The sequence below is a fragment of the Chrysochloris asiatica genome, unplaced genomic scaffold (genome assembly GCF_000296735.1).
Source record: "Chrysochloris asiatica unplaced genomic scaffold, ChrAsi1.0 scaffold00103, whole genome shotgun sequence".
Taxonomy (NCBI): domain Eukaryota; kingdom Metazoa; phylum Chordata; class Mammalia; order Afrosoricida; family Chrysochloridae; genus Chrysochloris; species Chrysochloris asiatica.
Window position 1 is genome coordinate 4,468,739 of NW_006408621.1, and position 20,505 is coordinate 4,489,243.

The window sequence follows — 20,505 nt, forward strand, 5'->3', positions numbered from 1 at the left end:
TTCCATGAGTTTCTATCCTACTTGTAAGCCTGGTCTTTTTTTGTTTTGAGATTTGTTTCACATTTTTAATTCTGCTGTAGCAGATTAACTCATTTCTTAAGTAGAGCTTTATGAAAGATGGTTACTGTGGCTATCATAGTTTAAAAATAACGTACAGATGGTATCATATAATCACTCTTGGGAAGGAGGGAAGGAATATTTCATTACTTTTTGGAAAGTATCTGATCTATAGTGGTGGTTGTGTGACACCAAGTAGGTTCCAACTCATACTGGCCCTGTATAGGGTTTCAGAGGCTATAAATCTTTACAGGAGCAGAAAGCCTGATCTTTCTTCTGCAGAAAAACTAGAACTGCTAACCTTGCAGTTAACAGCCCAACTTGTAATCCACTACACTACCAGGGCTCCTTTTTTTTTTTTAAATAAAGGCTTTAAAAAAAATCTTCGCCTCTCCAGACATGTCAGGGTCCAGCCTCGACGGGGAAGTGGGTTTCACGAAGTTGGGAGATCTGATAGGTGAAAGATATAGCACAGAGACAGAGACAATACATACACAAAGAAGAAGACACACAAGTATGATGCAAGCTGACAGGTAGGCTCATCTGCCGCCAACACTGCACACAAAACTAACTCTAGGTGGGTTGTCTGGAGAGGCGAGAGAGAAAGAAACACTCGGAGACCAGAGTGGATACAAGCTGACAGACAGATAGTCCTGCTGCCAAGAATGCAAGTAGAACTATCACTACCCCAGTCTTTTATTCTCTCTCTTTAAGGAAGAGATCTTTACAGAAGAAGAATGGGATTATTCAGATAAGACAATGCTTAATGATTCACAGAGACAATCTTTAAAATAAGTTAAGCCAGTAATCCTTTCTTGCTACAGTCCCAGGGAAGGTGAGAGACGAATCTCAACCTTTCCAAGAAGGTGAGGTTTCAAACATTTAGCTTTATTTGTTAAGCTGGTAATCTTTTCTTCCTTACTTCTGTAGCTCCAGGGAAGGTAAGAAACAGGTTTTGATCTTTCTAACGAAGGTGAGGTTTCGCCTCCACCATCTTTTTCTTCATTCTAGGTTCCATATCCATATGCTACAATGTTTACTATATCCTCAGGGGGAAGAAGAGCATCTGGATCAAACTGATTATACCCAAGGACGGTCTGAGGGGGCTGCCACCATTGTCCTTTAAGCCAATACTCCCAGAATTTACCATTCCACCTTATTTGCAAACCTTGAGTAGTTCTGCTCTAAAACCTTTTTTTCATAATCCCGATATACTTGTTCCTGTTCTCCTGAGTCATTTGAGGAAGCTTTACTGCCTCAACCCCAGAGGGGGTTTCGGTCCCATTGTTGTACACAGACATCAAGAGCTCATGCTTCAAGTTAATATCAAACATAATTGAATAGTTAGATAGGGAACAGTTCTGACATTCATCCCAGGTGGCTATAGCCTGTTCCTCAAAAAGATTTGTTCCCAGGATCCCACGCACTGCTAATCCCTTCAAGGCAGTGACATTTACAGTGGAGCCTTTAAGAGAGGCAAAGTGTACATCAAAAGAAACCATTTTCCCAGAAGCTACAATTACTGGAGTTAGAAACATAAAGAACAAGTACAGAATGAACACTACGAGACTAGAAGGTATTGTACAGAGGTAGCCATCCAGTGAGTACGCAAAAATCTATGAACCCGGGACTTCAGGAGGTCACTTTCTTGGCCCTCAGGGGCCAAGGCTTGCAATTCTGAGGAGGGCCCCGGAATTGGATTTTCATCCATCTTGTCACAGGGCCACAGCTTCTCAGTGCTTGCGTATGTTGTCCCCGACACCCTACTATTAAAGTCATGTACATTTAGATGAGAAAAAGTTGATGAGGCCCACCTTGCAGCTACTGATGAATGACAAAAAACTACTTTTCTAAGGCTATACTTTAAGACAGTGGTATATTTGGTCTTGTTCAAATGATCAGATCAGGGCTCTGCAATTAAACTTACTGCTTCACTGTTTGCCTTTCATTAAACAAAATGTTAAACATTGGAATTCTGCTCAAGTGCCAAAATTATTTCCCTATGTACAAGTTTGCTACATATGAACCACTAACATTTCAATTTATCTAAGGGAAAAAAGCAACTTATTTAGCTTAGAATTTTAAATAGCATTGCTGTTCTATCGTAAATTTTTTTCTTGGAGAAAAATTAAGTTCTACTTTATAAAACTTCTTATTCAGTCTTTCAAGAACAAAACAAACAAAAAAAAAACAATTATTAGAGATACTTACTTTAATTTTTTCTGCTAAAGCTGATGTTATGTTAATTTCTCTTTCTCCTTCATCATACATTTGAAAAATAAGATTATGCATAGTATCTCCTGCTATCCAATTAACTTCATCTTGATGTTTGATCTGGATTGCTTTTTGTCCTTCCACACTGAATATTTGCAGTCTTGCAACATGGCTACTGGGAAGTAACTTGATAGTTTTCTCCACAGCAGCTACATCTTTACAGCTCTAGAAAGAGGGAAAACACAACACACACTAAATGATATCTGTATTGAAAACATATTTTTTGGCTTTATTAGTAAACATTGGAGATTGTTGAAGAATTTTTAGTTTCCATCTTATGCAAGATCACCTAACAGACTGTTAAATCACCTTATAGGATGTTACAATCAAAGGTTTGGTCACTAAAAGGACATTGTACTATATTAATAATTCCATAGTTTATACCATAAGAGGTTATATATAATGATAGGCCACATATTTAAAACCAAATTTCAGAATTTATGAATTTAAAATGATCCCCTTTTCCTTATTTGTGAATTCTTTTGAAAGTTTTATAAACTTACAGACTCAGTAACTAGCATTTATCAAAATGAAAAAGACATCTAAAATTTCGCATAAAATTAAGAGAAAAACAGCTGCACAAAATACATTATTTAATGATATTAGGTTAATTAAGGTTAGTTCGGAGTTCTGGTGTGGGACTGAGGATCTGCACTGGACTGCTAACCACAAGGTTAGTGGTTCAAGCCAGCCGCTCCTTGAAAACCCTGTATAGAACTGACTCGATGGCAATAACAGCAAAGTTAGCTAACATGCATGCACTATAAATACTGATCTCATTATGTGCAGTACATGCATACCATAAGACACACAAAATTCAAAGTAAGCATAACACATAATGCACTGAAGTAAGTGGACAAAGTGGCATGTAGCCAGAGAAGGACTCTAGATAACATTGAAAGCTGAGCAGATACACATACTAGCATATTTATTACTTAATGGCACACAGACCAATTAAGAAGAGCTGGATCATGCTACATTCTAGGCATACAAAAAGATTACACCATTATGTCATTATCTGTAGTGCATGCATTCCATGTTGCTATTGTTGAGTGCTGCTGAGTCAGTTCCAACTCATAGCAATCCTATATTCAAGGAACGACTAGTGCGTTTGAATCACTGACCTTGTGAATAGTAGGTCCACTGCTTATTCTACAGCTCCACACCAGGAGTCCATGCAATCCATTGGGCACACAAATTCAAAATAAACATAACCTATAAATGTGACTTAACTTGCAACTTCTTCCTCATCTGCTTGCAACCATTCCTACCAAAGTCCATCCACATGACTGATGATATATTTTAAGACCCAACTTGAAAGACCAAACAAAAATTATCCCATGCTCTATGATAAGCACATCTTAATTTCTTGACTCCTTAAACTGGAATTAATGACTTCAGAATAAGATTTCTAGCTTTATACAGGATACGTCTTAGTCCTTGTCTCAAGTCAACTGGATTTTTTGCTTGTTGCTACTTTGGAGTATTTACATAATTCCTAACGTCTATTACTGCTGCCTCCAAGTCTATATTCCTCCCTGATCTGAAGACCTAAAATACTTAACCTTTTGCAAGATGTTGGTGCTGTTAAGTGACTATCGAGTCGGTTTCAACTCATAGCAACCCTGTATTGGGTTTCCAAGGAGTGTGTTATTAGTTTGAACCGCTGAAGCTTATGGTTAGCAGTGCAGTGCTTATCCTACAATGCCACACTAAGAGTGCAAGATACTACCCTAAAAATGTCGCTCCCATTATTATATAAAGGAAATATTTTTTGAATATTTGATTATCAAACATAGTCAGCTCCGAGAATTGGAATAGAGTCAAATCACTTCATTCTTATTAAAATAATAAAAGCCATTTTTTATCCTTGTTACTAATTGCTCAAATGTTAAGAATAGATAATTAATTAGTACAAGAACATAAATTTATTAGCTAACTAACTTATTCTACTGTATCAACTAATAAGAACTCAAATTTAATTATTGTACTTATTTGTTATCCCATTCAGCAACCGTGGGAACTCGAGTATTTATAAAGCCATCTCCCATGCTGGGCTCATCAGTAAATAGGATACACTTCCAATAAAAAGTAACTCTAATAAAAAGCACATTACATTAATAGCCTTTTTTGTGAAATTTTAAAAATATGTATTTATAAAACTTCATATACACTTACGTGTGTATGGATGTTTATAAATGGTAATATTTACCAAACTTTCTAATAAATAAATGTTAACTCCAAAAAATAAAAGTATAGGTAAAAGAGATGCTTTAATAATATATTCTAATTTTTTTTTTAAAAAAGATATTCTAATAAATAATACAATCTAAAAAATAAATATTAGGAACATATAAATCAATAATAGCTATGCTACTGCTGTTGCTAGGTGTAGTTAAGTCAGTTCCTGCTCATAGTAAACCTAGTATAACAAAACAAAACACTTCCTGGTCAAGTGTCATCCTCAAATCATTACTGTGTTGTTTCAGCTCAGTTACAGACACTGTGTCAATCTATCATTCTTGTTGAGAGTCTTCCTCTTTTTATTTATTTTTTACCACACACAATGTCCTTCTCCAGGGACTGGTCCCTCCTGATAACACATTCAAAGTACATGAAATGAAGTCTTGCCATCGTTGCTCTTAAGAAGAATATGACTGTACCTCTACCAAGACAGAGTTGATTATTCTGGCCCAAACCAAAGCCAAACCCACTGCCATCCATCAAGTTGATTCTGATTCACAGTGACCCTACAGTACAGAGTAGAACACTGTCTCTTTGGATAGTCCTACTGTAAATCTTTACAGAGGCAGAGAACCTCATTTTTCTGCCATGGAGTGGTTGGTAGGTTTGAACTGGATTAGCAACCAAATTCGTACCCCACCAAAGTTCTATCATTCTTTTGGCAGTCCATAGTAATTTCAGTATTCTTTGCCAACACCAGAATCTAAATGCATCAATTCTTCTCCAGCCTTTTTCACTGTCCAGCTTTGCCCATATATGAGGCAATGAAAAAAAAATTATGGCTTGGGTAAGGCATACTTTAGTTTTCAAAGTGACATCTTCATTTTTTAACACTTTAAAGAGGTCTTTTGCAGCAGATTGCTTGATATACAGTATGCCGTTTGATTTCTTAACTGCTGCTTTCATGGGTACTGACTGTAAATCCAAGTAAAGTTAAAATCCTTGACAACTTCAATCTTTTCTCTATTTTTCATGATGTTGCTTACAGTATAGCTGTGGTGATTTGGGTATTCTTTATATGGAAATGTAATCCATAACTGAAGACTTGTGGTCTTTGAACTTTATCAGTAAATGTTTCAATTTCTCTTTGCTTTCAATAAGCATATTCATGTCACAGGTTGTTAATGAGTCTTCCTCCACTTCTGACTCTTCTTCATATAGTCCAGCTTCTCAGATTATTTTCTCAGCAGAAAGACTGAATTAAGTATATGAAAGGATACAAACCTGATGTACATCTTTGCTGGTATTAAACAACAAAGTATCCCTGGTGTTATTTATGGACACCTGCCTTTTGATCTATAACACTATATAATTTTATGTGGCCTTCTTTTCTTCTCTTTGGCTAAAAAGCCCTCCAATACCTCATTTTAAAAGTCAAACAACTTACACAAAATACTTTATAAAGCTGTTGAAGAGTATTTGCATAAAAAGTGAATATAATTAATAAATAATGTTAATAACTTACAGGTATTTCAATTCTTGCTTTAAGCATTTGGTCTTTTTTAATATTCTGAACTTGAATTGCAGGTCCAGTTAAAATACTAGTTCCAGAACTACTGCAATCTACAACGTAGAGAGGAAGGTTTGAAGCACCTGAAAACTATTAGAAGAATAAAAGATAATTTAAGATCCCAGTCAACCATAATTAATTACTCAATAAATTTTTTTCAAAATTTCAGATAATTCATTGCAACTAGAAATGGGCAAGTTCTTAACATAACTTGAAAAAAATTCTAAGTTATTTTTGAATGAAAATTAAAATTTTCTACAACATTAAGTAAAATTTATCCACTTCAGAAGAAAAACCAACTCTTCTCTATTTATTTATCTGTTAGGGTATTTTTACCTTTATTTTAAATCTACCTCCATAACTTCCAATTCAGAAGAATATTACTACTATGATGTTCATAAATGAACTATTTCATCCAAAATAAGAGGGTTGGAGTCAGATAAAGAGAGGGGAGAAACTTTCATTAATAAATTTCATTAAGACACTGAGTGTAGTTGGCATCTTTATTGACAGGAATGGGTAAACACTATTGGCAACGAAATTTCTCATACACTTCTGCATAAATTATTACCTGTAAAAACCTAGAGACTATGTAAATCCTACAATAAATTAGTTAAAAGATATTGTCGTTTCTCTTTACTAACACAGCACTCCAAATACAATCTATATATTTTATATCATAATAAGCTTACCTTACAATGAACTATCAATTTTGGTTGTGCTGTTATATTGTCTGATTCATCTAAAACTTCAACCTGAAATGGGAAAGCTGTTCCATTTTCTATAACTAAAATTTCAGAATCAGGTTTCACTTTCAATCGATGAGGTGGACCTACAAGGAAATTACATAATTAAATACAGATTTGGGTTTCAAAGACTGAAATATAGGAACAACTCTATAATATTTAAAGTTTTAATATATATTATACATAACGCCAAAAGAAAGAATGTGAAAAAAAGCATTGTCCATGTTTCATCATTTCTATTTCCAAAATACATAGACTCCATAACACTTCCAAAGTTGTCTTACTTATACATAATAATTGATATTTAGGTTTAGTTTTATACTACATCATAATATATCATTTTAGAAAAGCCCTAATCACATATAATCTCAAAAGTATGCTGTCATGGATTAAACTGTATTCCCTCAAAATGTGTCAACTTGGCTTGGTCATGACTCCCAGTGTTGTACAATTGTCCTCATTTTGTGATATGATACAATTATCCTCCATTTTGTGATGTGTTTTAAACCCTAATTTTGCCTGTGGTTAATGAAGCCAGATTAGGTTATGTTTGCTATGTTAATAAGGCAGGATTAGGTGGGATGCTTACTGAGGTCACCAACTTAACTCAGGTCACAGCAAGACCAGGTCATGGAAGGGGAGTTTCCCTGGATCACCTTTCCCTTATAAGAGGTAAAAGGAAAGAGAAGTGAACCACCAAGAAAGAAAAGCTGGAAGCAGAGTACATCCTATGGATCTGGAGTCCCTGCACAGAGAACCTTCTAGATGCAGGGTAAAGACTGATGCCATATAGAAATCTCCAAGAAATCAGGAAACAGTAGCTGATGAGACAAAGACCTGTCCTCAGAGCTATCAGTCTTCCCCTAGTGCCTGTACCCTGAAACTAGAGTTCTAGCCACTTAAATGGTAAGAAAAATAAATTTCAATTTGTTAAAGCCATTCTGCTGTTATAGCAGCAGTAGATAACCAAGACAGAATCTGATACCAGAAGAGTGGGATACAGCTCTAACAGACAGCTAACAGTGCAGTCTTAAAATGTTTTAAGGTGCCTAATAGTAAAAATGGAAAGAGCTCTGGTAGCGTAGTGGTTATAAATTACACTGCGAACGTTCAGGTCAACAGTTCGGAACTACCAGCTGTTCCGCAGGAGAAAGATGAGTCTTTCTGCTCCCGTAAAGATTTATAGCCTCGGAAAGCCTTTACAGGGTCGCTATGAGTTGGAAATGACTCCACAGCATATAACTACCACCAATAACAAGAACAGAGTCCTGGTGAGGCGCTGTGGGTTCATGCGCCAGACGGCAAAACTGTAAGGTCAGCAGTTCAAGCTCACCAGCTGCTCCTTGTAAACCCTGTACAGGGTTGCTATGGGTCAGAATCGACTCAATGGCACTTAACAACAACAATAGTAAAAAAGAGCTCGATAGCACAGTGGTTACAAGTCGGGCTGCTAACCTCAAGGTCAGTAGTTTGAAACTACCAGCTGTTACGCATGAAAAAGATGTAAGCCTTCTGCTAGTGTAAAGATATACAGCCTCAGGAAACCTATGCAGGGTCTCTATGAGTCGGACCAACTCCATGGCACACCACCACCACCACCACCACCACCACCACCACCATTATTAAAAGCCTGGAGCCCTGGTGTGGTGCTGTGGGCTAATGCACTGGACTGCCAAGTTGCTCTGAACCGCAAGGCTGGTGTGGTGGTTCAAGCTCACCAGCTGCTCCTCAGAAACCCTATACAATAACAACAATAGTAAAAGTCTAGATTGTCTTGAAGAGACTATTCTGATAAGAGCCCAGAAAGAACTGACAGCCTTAGTAAAAGTCTAAACTGTTTTCAAGAATATACATGGCACCAGCAACAGAATGCTGCTAGAAATGTGGATGTCAAATGTGTTTCTAATCAGGCTTTAAAAGAAAACAGTGTGCTCACTTTGGCAGCATATATACTAAAATTGGAATGACACAGAGAAGATTAGCACGACCCTTGAGCAAAGGTGGCATGCAAACTTGTGAAGCATTCCACATTTTTAATTATCACTCGGTTCACAATAAAAACTTAAAAAGAAAATAGTGAACATGTGATTGGACAACGGAGGAAGGGTGATGCATTTTATCCAGTGGCAAAGAACTTATTTAACTTCTGTTCAAATGTTTCATGGAAGGTAGAACTTTTAAGTGATGAACATACATACCTGACTGAGGAAATTGCTAAGAAAGATCTTAAAGGGGCTGTGTGGTTTCTTCTTTCCAATATAGTAAAATGTGAGAGGAAAGTTATGGACTTTAAAAGGAATTGTGCAAAATGAAAATAAACTTAGATGGACTAGAAGAATGAGGAGGTTCAGTGTCAAGGGAGCAGAGTTGCCATTGTGGTGGACAAAGTTGAAGCTTTGGGCCAGGAGGATCCAGATAGCATAGCCAACATGCACAGTCTAGAGGGCAGGGCCACTACCTAGAGGATCTCAGAGAACAGAAGATGATTTTCAAGCCTTGAGAGTTAATGCAAATTGTTCTGCTGGGTTCTGGATTTGCCAGTAACTATCATCACTTCAATTTTCCCCATTTGTAATAGAAATGTCTACCTTGTGCCTAATCCACCATTGTTCCTTGGAAATATATAATTTGTAGTCTATATTTCACAGGTTTACAGAAGAATTTTGACCCAGGATGGAAAAAGTCTTAGACATATTTGATTGAGATGATTCAGAAGATGAGATGTAGGACTTAAGAGTCAATTTAAGACTTTTGGGATGATACGACAAGGTGACTGTGTTTTCAATGTGGCATGATTTTAGGGGGCAAAGGGTAAAATGTCATGGGTTGAACTGTGATAACTGGGTGCTGCCAAATCTGTTCTGACTTACAGTTGAGCCTGTATAGACTTTCTGAGGCTGTAAATCTTTGTTGTTGTTGTTGTTGTTAGGTGCCATTTAGTCGGTACCAATTCATAGCGACCTTATGCACAGCAGAATGAAACACTGCCTGATCCTGGGCCAACCTCACTACTGTTGCCATGCTTGAGTCCATCGATGTTTCCACATGGCTAATCCATCTCGTTTTCTCTGACTCTCCACCTTACCAAACATGATATCCTTCTCCAGCGACTGGTCCTTCCTGACAATATGTCCAAAGCATGAGATAATAAGTTTGGCCATCCTGGCCTCCAAGGAGCACTCTAGCTGCACTTCTTCCAAAATAGATCCATTGGTTCTTTTGGCAGCCCATGACACTTTCAATATTCTCCTCCAACACCAAATTCAAAAGCATCAAATTCTTCTACAGTTTTCTTTATTCACTGTCCAGCTTTCGCATCCATAGGAAGTTATTGAAAATACCAAGGCTTGGGTCAGGCGCACCTTAGTCCTCAAGCTAACATCTTGGCTCTTCAGCAGATTTACCTAATGCAATACGTCGTTTTGATTTCTTGACTGCTGCTTCTGTGAGTGTTGACAGTTGATCAAATAAGAATGAAGTCCTCGACAACTTCAATCTTTTCTCCATTGATAAGAATGTTGTTTATTGGTCCCGTGGTGCGGATTTTTGTTTTCTTGACGTTGAGATGCAATCCATACCAAAGGCTGTGCTTTTTTATCCTTATCAGTAGTTTTAAGTCCTCTTCATTTTCAGGAAGTAAGGTTGTATCATCTGCATATCACAGGTTGCTAATGAGTCTTCCTCCAATTCTGATGCCACATTTTTCTTCATAGAACCCAGCTTCTCGGATTAGTTGCTCAGCATGCAGGTTGAATAAGTATGAGGAAAGAATACAACATTGTCGCACACCTTTCTTAATTTTAAAACATTCAGTGTTCCCATGTTCTGTTCGAACAACTGCCTCTTGGCCCAGGTACAGATTCCTCATGAGCACAACTAAGTGTTCCAGAATACTCATACTTTGCAATGTTGTCCATAGCTTGTCATTATCCACACAATTGAAAGCCTTTGCATAGTCAATAAAGCACAGGTAAACATCTTTCTGATATTCTCTTTCAGCCAAGAAGCATCAGACATCAGCAATGATATCCCTCGTTCCACGGCCTCTTCTGAATCTGGCTTGAACCTCTGGAAGTTCTCTGTCAATCAATGTATGCTTGTAGCCATTTCTGTATTACCTTTAGCAAAACTTCACTCACATGGGATATAAAAGAGATTGTCCCATGATTTCTGCATTCCATTGGGTCACATTTTGGAATGGGCACAAATACAGATCTCTTCCAATCAGTCGGGCAAATAGTTGTCTTCCAAATTTCTTGGCAGAGATGAGTGAGTGCCTCCTGTGCCGCCTCACTTTCTTGAAAGATTTCAAGATGTATTCCATCAACTCCTGGTGCCTTGTTCTTTGCCAATTCCTTCAATGCATCCTGGACTTCCTCCTTCAATATCACTGGCTCTTGATCATGTGCTACCTCTTGAAATGGTAGCACATTAACTATTTCCTTTTGGTACAGTGACTCTGTGTATTCCTTCCATCTTCTCTTGATGCTTTGTGCATCATTCAATAATTTGCTCAGAGAATCTTTCAATAATGAATGTCGAGGCTTGAATTTTTTCTTTAGTTCCACCAGCTTGAGAAATGCTGAGCGTGTTCTTCCTTTCTGGTTTTCTGATTCCAGATCTTTGCACATTTTGTTGTAATATTTGGCTTTATCTTCTCTAGCTATCTGTTCAGTTCTTGTACTTCCTCCTCCTTTCTTCCATTTGACCTTTTCTTTCTTTCTTGTCTTCTTAATGACTTCTTGCTTTCTTTATGTATGATGTTCTTGATGCCTTCCCACAACTCCTCTGGTCTTCGGGCTTTAGTGTTTAATGTATCATATCTGTTCTTCAATGATCTCGAAATTCAGGTGGGATACATTCAAGGTCTTATTTTAGCTCTTGTGGACTTGTTTTCATTTTCTTCAGTTTCAGTTTGATTTGCATATCAGTAATTGATGGTCTGTTCCAGTCTGCCTCTGGCCTTGTTTTCACTGATGATATGGAGCTTTTCCATCTTCTCTTTCCGCAGATGTAGTCAATTTGATTTCTATGTATTCCATCTGGTGAGGTCCACATGTATAGTCGTCTGTTAGGCTGTCTAAAGAAGGTATTTGAAATGAACAAATCACTGATTTTACAGAATTCCATCATGTGTTCTCCAGCATCATTTCAATCACCAAGTCCATACTTTCCAACTACTGAACCTTCCTCTTTGCTCTCAACCTTTGCATTCCAAACATCAGTAATGATCAATACATCTTGATTGCATGTTTGATCAATTTCAGATTGAAGAAGTTGGTAGAATTCTTCTATTTCATCCTCACTGGCTTTAGTGGTTGGTGCATAAATTGGAATAATAGTGGTATTAACTGGGTTTCCCTGTAGGTGCATGGATATTATCCTATCACAGACAGCATTGTACCTCATGACTGATCTGGATATGTTCTTTTTGACGATGAATGCAACACCATGCATTTTCAATTTGTCATTCCCTGCATAGTAAACCATGTGGTTATCAGATTCAAAATGGCCAGTACCAATCCATTTCAGCTCACTAATACCTAAGATATCGATGTTTATGCATTCCATTTCATTTTTGACAACTTCCAATTTTCCCAGATTCATACTTCATACATTCCATGTTCCAATTTTCAATGGATGTTTACAGCTGTTTCTCTTCATTTTGAGTTGTGCCTCATCAGCAAATGAAGGTCCTGCAGGCTCTTCTCCCATGAGCTTTACTCCATTCGCATCATCACGGTCAACTCTACTTTGAGAAGGAAGTTCTTCCCCAGTTGCATTTTGAGTGCCTTCCAGACTGAGGGGCTCATTTTTCAGCACTATATCTGACAGTGTTTCTCTGCTATTCATAAGGTTTTCAGTGACTAAATATTTGGAAGTAGTTTGTCATTCCTTCTTCCTAGTCTGTCTTTGTCTGGAAGCTCATCTGAAATCTATCCACCATGGGCGATCCTGCTGGTATTTAGAAAACTGGTGGCATAGCTTTCAGAATCACAGCAACTCACAAGCCACCACAGTACGACAAACTCACAGATGAGTGTAAATCTTTAGGAGAGCAGAAAGCCTCATCTTTCTCCAGGCTAGTGGGATCAAACCACTGATCTTGTGGTTGGTAGTACAATGTTCCATGGTTTGAACTATGTCCCCAAAACATGTCAACTTGTCTAGACCATGATCTCCAGTATTGTATAATTGTCCTATTTCTGTAATCTAATGTAATTATCCTCCAATTTGTGATGTTTTGTAAATCTTAACCTCTGCCTATGGTAAATAATACAGAATTAGGTTATGTTTGCAATGCTAGTGTAAGGCAGGATTAGGATGGGATGCTTACTTGTCACCAGTCTTACTCATATCACAGAACTGATCAGATGTAAGGGGAGTTCACCTGGGGTGTGGCTTCTATCACCTTTCATCTCACAAGAGATAAAAGGAAAGAGAAGGAACCAGAGAAGGAAGGGCCTCACTCAGTACCACCAAGAAAGAAGAGTCAGGAGCACAACTCATCCTTTGCATCAGGTATCCCTGGGCTGAAAACTCCTAGACCAAAGGGGAAAAATTGATGCCTGCCACATGAAGATCCTTCAAGGAACCCAGAAGCAGAAACAGAAGAGACAAGGTTTTCCCCCTCAGCCGAGATAGAAAGACAGACTTCCCCTAAATGTGGACTTCTAGCTTCCTAAAACTGCAATGGAACCAATTTCTATTTGTTATAGCCTTCCACTTGTGGCAGTGACGTTACAGCAGAACTGGAGAACTATAACAGGTACTGAGGAGAAAAGCATTTAAAAAGAAAGTAAAGTTTATTAAACTACTTTTTAAATTTAGTTACCTTCAACTGTATAGAGTGACTAACTTCTTGGGCACATAACTATACAACTTTTTTAGAAGAGAGGATTTAAAATACCAGTGCATGTAATGACATATCCAGATAATTCATTCTTTAGATTGTTCACTACTTTAATGTCATAAGCAAGTCAAGGCCCAAAATTCTAGTAAGATTTAATAAGAGAGAGCTTACAATTCTGAAGTTAACTTACCTGAATTATACCATGAACAATGTTATCTAAAACTCAAATTTATGCTAAATTCTGATAACACAAGCAAGCAAAGAATAGTCTGGAAATACTTATTTCACTTTATAATAATGTCATTAGTTTTTATGTATTATTTACATATGTAAGGAGCTCTGCTAAATTTTAATTAAGAACTAAGCTCATATAATTCTCTCAATTATCTTTGTGAAAAACAAGCTATTATTATCCTCATTTTCAGTAGAGGAAACTAGAATCCATAAAGATTAAGTATCTCATCCAGGTCACATGGTCAGTAAGTGGTTGCATCAAATTCAAATCCTGGTTTGTACTTTGAAATTACTTGGCTTTTATCACTATACAACACAACTTTCTATTTGCCATTTCACTTTAAAATTTCAAAAGCATGTCAGAACTATCTGGCTACTAAGAAATTTACCATTCAAAACCATACTTTTAGGTGATACCCAAAATAAAAACAGAATTAAGTGCTTATCCATCCCTAGCAATTAATTCTCATAGTTCTACCAATGTGCCAATTCGCACTTTTTTATCAATTCATGTTTCAGGGAAACCAGAAACTACCAAATCTCAAAACATGTTTTACATGTACAGGCAATACTCACTTTGATAATACTGTGTAAATAAACAAAAACTGCTATGTACTGTTTACTCAATTCAGTTACTACGGAGCTGTGCAAAGGTGAGGACTGCCTCTATTAACTCTTTTAGCTCTCCTAACAACCCCTACGAAAGCAGAAATTACCTAATTTTACACAAGTTCATTGATGTCATAGCTTAGATTTAAATATCCTATCGAACTTTAAATACAGTTTCATTTAAATATTGATATTGGTTTATAAATCATCAAAATCATTTAATATAAATAGAATTAGAAATGCTTCTTCTTAAGCTATCTAATAATTGTACCAATATAAAGGAAAGTCAGACCCAGTTTTATTAAAAACCTAATAAGGCTATCCATCACGTGTCTGTCGGTTTGTCATACTGTGGTGGCCTGTGTGTTGCTGTGATTCCGGAAGCTATGCCGCAGGTATTTTAAATACCAGCAAGGTCACCCATGGTGGAAAGGTTTTAGCTGAGCTTTCAGATGAACAGACTAAGAAGAAGGAGAGATTGACTACTTCTGAATATTTAAGTCACTGAAAACCTTATGAGTAACAGAGGAAAACTACCAGCACCAGAATACTGAATAATGAAACATGATGAAGAACATCAGAATAATGTCAGATATAGTGCCTGAAAGATAAGCCCCTCAGGTTTGAAGGCACTCAAAATACCAGCGGGGAAGAGCTGCCTCCTCAAAGTAGAGTTGACCATGATGGTGCCAACAGAGTAAAGCCTTTGGGCCCTTCATTTGCTGAAGGGGTACAACTCAAAACAGCTGTAAACATCTATTTATAATTAAAACATGGAATGTATGAAATATGAATGTAGGAAAACTGGAAACTGTCAAAAATGAGATGGAACACATAAGCATCGACATCTTAGGAATTAGGGAGCCAAAATGAACTGGCATTGGCCATTGTGAATTTGACAATCACATGTCTTACATGCCAGGAATGTCAAATTGAGAAGAATGACATCACATTCCGCATCAAAAAGAAAATAGCATGATCTGTGTAAAGTACAATGTTATATGTGATAAGATAATAACCATACGCTTACAAGGAAGATAAGCTAATACCACTATTATTTAAATTTATATACACCACACGCTAAAGCAAGTAATGATGAAATTGAATAATTCTACCAACTTCTTCAGTTTGAAATTGCTCAAACATGCAATCAAGATGTACTGGCAATTACCAGCAATTGGAATGCAAAGATTGGAAACAAAGAGGAACGATCAGTAGTTGGAAAATATGGCATGATAGAATTTTTCAAGACCAATGACTTTTCCATTGCAAATACCATTTTTAAACAATATAAAAGACAACTACACTTATGGACCTCACCAGCTGGAACACAAAGAAATCAAATTAAACATCTGTGGAAAGAGATGGTGGAAAAGCTCCATATCATCAGCCAAAACAAGGCCAAGGGCAGACTGTGGAACTTGCATATCCATTACTCATATGCAAGTTCAGGCTAAAGCTGAAGAAAATTAAAACAAGTCCACAAGAGCCAAAATATGACTTTGAACATATTGTACCTGAATTTAGAGATCACATCAAGAAGAGATTTGATACATTAGCCATTAAAGACTGAAGACCAGAGGAGTTATGGGATGGCATCAACAGCACCATACAGGAAGAAAGTTAAAGGAAATTAAGACAAAAAAGAAGGAAGACAGCAAAATGGATATCAGAAGAAACTCTGAAATTTGCTCTCAGCTTAGAGACACTAAAGTAAATTGAAGAAAGGAGGTGAAAAAAGATAATAAAAAGGTAAAGAGAAAATTTCAAAAGGCAGCTCAATAAGATAAAGTCAAATACTACAACAAAATGTGCAAAGACCTGAATTTAAAAAACTAAAAGGGAAGAACACACTCAGCATTTCTCAAGCTGAGGGAACTGAAGAAAAAATTCAAGCCTCAAATTTCAATACTGAAGGATTCTATGGGCAGAATAAAAGGATCTCTGGTAGCATAATGATTACAAGACAGATGGCTTATCTCAAGTAGTTTGAAACTACTGGCAGTTCCACAGGAGGAAGATGAGGCTCTCTGCTCCCATTAAGGTTTACAGCCTCAGAAACCCTATACAGGGTCACTATGAGTCAGAACCGACTCCATGGCACATAACCATCACTGCGACCATAGGCAAAATACTGAACGAACACATCAAAAGAAGATGGAAGAAATACACATAGTCACTATACCAGAAAGAGATGGTCTATTATGTTCAACCATCTGAAGACGTTTGAACATATGATGAAGAGCCAGTGATACTGAAGGACAAAGTCCACAGTGCACTGAAGACATTGACAAAGAACCAGACACCAGGTACTGATGGAATACAAACAGATTTTTCAAAAGACTGATGCAGCACTGAGGCACTCAAGTCATCTATGCCAGGAAATTTTTAAGACAACTACCTGGCCAACTAACTGAAAAGATCAATATTCGTACCCATTCCAAAGGGAATGTAGAAATCATCGGACAATATCATTACTATCCCATGCAGGCAAAATTTTGCTAAAAATAATGCTAGAGACTGCATTATGGTGAATGAATATTATAGAACACTTAATTGAGCTCATGAGGAACCTGTACATGGGCCAAGAGGCAGTTGTTCAAAAAGAGCAAGGGAACACTGAATAGTTTAAAATTAGGAAAGGTGTATTCTAGGGTTGTATTCTTTCACCACACTTATTCAATTTGTAATGATGAGCAAATAATCCAAGAAGCTGACTTATATACAGGAAAGTATAGCAGCAGGATTGGAGGAAGACATATTAACAACCGGTGATATAAAGATGATACAACCTTACTTGCTGAAAGTGAAGAGTACTGATGAAGACCAAAGACCACATTCTTTGGTATGGATTGAAACTCAGTGTAAGGAAAACAAAAATCCTCAAGACTGGTCTAATAAATAATATCCTTATACATGGAGAAAAAAATGAAGTTGTCAAAGACTTCATTTTGTTTGGATCAACCATCAACACTCATGGAAACAGCAGTCAAGAAATGAAACAACCTATTGCTATGGGCAAATTTGTGGCACAACACCTCTTTAAAGTGTTGAAAAGCAAAGATAGCAACAATTGTGACATTGGCGAAGGACCAGGTAGTGTTTCATTTTGCTGTGCACAGGGTCACTATAAATTTATACCAATTTGATGGCACCTAATAAAAATATCCCTAAAGAAGCATATCCCTAAGAGAAGTTCTCCAATAGCATTTTCGGTTTCAAATTTTTCTTTTCATTTAATTGCTCATTTTTCTTAGTGCTATGTTTGACTTTGAAATATATTTTCAACATTTACATGTACAGCAAAACCAAATCCACTGATATTAAGTTCTCACTCATACTGACCTAAACCAAACCAAAAATTCCCAGTGTCATTATATTTCAGCACAAGAGTATTATTTTTAAAGTTTTAATAATATTTGTGCAAATAGCATTACCAGGTAGTAATCTAATTTTCAAGATCTGTGAGTCTTCTTTTAAACTTGGAAGATTAACCTTCAGATTAAAACTCTGTTGAAAAGAAATTAAAAAAAAAAAATTAAAACTCAACTCCTAAATCCTTAAGTAGTTTATCATCTCAACTATTATCCTTATGTTATTTTCATGCCATTACAGAAAGCTCCTTATATTGCTTCTTTAGAAACAAGTCTCTTCAAACTCAAAAAGTATAACCTGTGAACAATGATCAGAATCAGAAAATTCATTATATAAAACGAAAAAAAATTAAAAAACAAAAACATACAAATATATTAGCATAAAAACTGGTAAACTAAATTTAATTTAGTTAATTGTACTATACCACTATTAATTTCCTAATTTGGGTAAGTGCCTAATGGTTATATAAGATATTAACAGAAGAAGCTGAGTGAAGAGCACAAAAACCTGGAAACCTTCTTGTAAATATATCTTACTAAAGTCAAATCCATGAATTTCAAGCTCTTTTTCTAGAAAATTTGAATTCAGCAAGATGTACAGAAATCAAACTTTATTCTGATGCAGCTGTACAAAGCAGGGTACAGTACTTTGAAATCCCTATTCTACTTTTAAAATTATACTGATGTTTAAATGCTTAATATATATTGAAGGAAATGATATGGTGATTTTTTAAAAGTACCATATTACTTAAATTATTAATAGTCAGTGTTCCCTTTAGTCATATACAACTCTACTACACAGGTATCGCCATGCTGACCCAACTCATGGTGACTTCATATTTGTTAGGGTGTAACTTTGCTCCATAGAGTTTCAAAGGCTGATTCTTTTTGGAAGTAGAATATCAGGGCCTCTGAGGGGTCTCTGGACTAATTCAAACTGAAAACCATTTAGTTAACAGACAAGTGCATTAATTGTTTGCACCAATCAGGGATTCCATATAAATCCACTTTTATATACCTTACTGAAAAGTCATCTCTTGTACCTAGTTGAAAATTTATTTTGCTAGAATTTACAACTTGAACTTTTCTAATGTTTTCTCTCTTCAAACAATTTCCTTTGTATAGAGAAACGTCAAACAAAATATGTTTAATGAAGTACACTAAAATTTCTCAGTTTTTGTCCCCACCACTACCATCCCCGAAAAACAAAAACAAAAACCAGATGAAAAGACTGAAGAGAGAAAGAAACAACATAGTTATTGGATTCCCGTGCTGAAGATATTGCTTCAAATGTGAAACAAATGTAATCAACATGAAGATATTTTAGATATATTTAATTCATAAGTGTTTAACAAAGAACAGTAATGAACTGTGCCAATTATTTTAACAAATACAATGGCATGCTTTATTGTGCTTTGCAAGCACTGCAGTTATACAAATTGAAGGTTTTGACAACTCTTTTGTAGAGAAAGTCTATGACTGCCATTTTTTCAACTGCATGTGATCATTAATATATGATGTCTCTGTGTCACATTTGGCAATTCTCAGAATATTTAAACCTTTCTCATTACAAATCTAATGGATTACAATATAGTGTGTAAACATAACTTTCATACACACTGGAATGGTCTGGAACTGAATTTATGTCTCTGAAGTATGCCTGTAACTGATTAAGTCAGGTGACATAATACCGATTACATTCAAGAACTGAACATTACTGGGATCTTGTGACAAAATCTGTTATCTAATTTTGAATCTCCAAATCAATTTTTGTCATATAAGAAACATATACAATTATTACAATATTTATGTATAGTACTTACCTTGCCTTGACAAGAGTTTACAGGACCTTTAGCTGTAACACCACGAATTACACAATTTGGTCCTTTTGTTATTTCTTCATAATGCAAAGATAAGCCACTGGGTATGGGAAAAAAAAAATTTAACTTTCCCTCAACTCTTTTCTCATACCATTAACATGTTCAATTCATTTTTCTAACAAAATAATACTTTCAAATAAGGAAAAACTGAAAAAAGAAAATTCCATGAATTTATCTTATAAAGACAAGAGTAGACTCAAAAAGTATTGATAAATGACACTAAAGAACTAAACACTGAAAATGATGTAACAAATAAAATATTAAAATTGAAACTTCTTGTGCTGTCAAGAGCTGGTTCTGATTCATAAGGATGCTGGACAGGGTTTCTAAAAAGCGGTTAGTGCCTCCACAAGAAATCTCGTTCACTGGGTACGCTGTAGCCCCATTTTAGGTATTCTAATCAGTTATAGGCAGAAGATGGACTTACAAGCCTTCTAGTGTGGTGTTTCTGGCTATTCTTTTCTCTCCCTCTCCAATGTCTACACTATATTATAATGCAAGGGAAACCAAGATTAAAACAAACAAACAAAACAGTCAAGCATCTTAACATGATTCCCCCCCCCATTCCAACCATGACTCAATCTTTGTATCTCAGAGCCCTGCAGTTCCAAGGCTGTGTATATATCATCCTTTATCTCTGTCCCATTTAGCCCTTTCGAACATGCCCATTGTTCTCCCATCTGCCCCATGTCTCCACTTCCCTCTCCCTCCCTGTATATTGCCC

At 36.4% G+C, this 20,505-nt stretch overlaps 1 protein-coding gene across 1 annotated transcript in view; it reads right to left on the bottom strand.

Annotated features, from left to right (window-relative positions):
- The window catches only part of SMCHD1 (structural maintenance of chromosomes flexible hinge domain containing 1), a 239,197-nt gene that overhangs the window by 67,616 nt on the left and 151,076 nt on the right, over window positions 1–20,505 (bottom strand). Inside the window, exons 21-25 of the mRNA XM_006867274.1 lie at window positions 19,725–19,821; window positions 17,965–18,037; window positions 6,778–6,917; window positions 6,041–6,175; window positions 2,269–2,496 (exon numbers count right to left, since the gene is read on the bottom strand). Of these exons, the coding sequence (XP_006867336.1) occupies window positions 2,269–2,496; window positions 6,041–6,175; window positions 6,778–6,917; window positions 17,965–18,037; window positions 19,725–19,821 (673 nt within the window). The remainder of the gene's footprint in view (window positions 1–2,268; window positions 2,497–6,040; window positions 6,176–6,777; window positions 6,918–17,964; window positions 18,038–19,724; window positions 19,822–20,505) is intronic.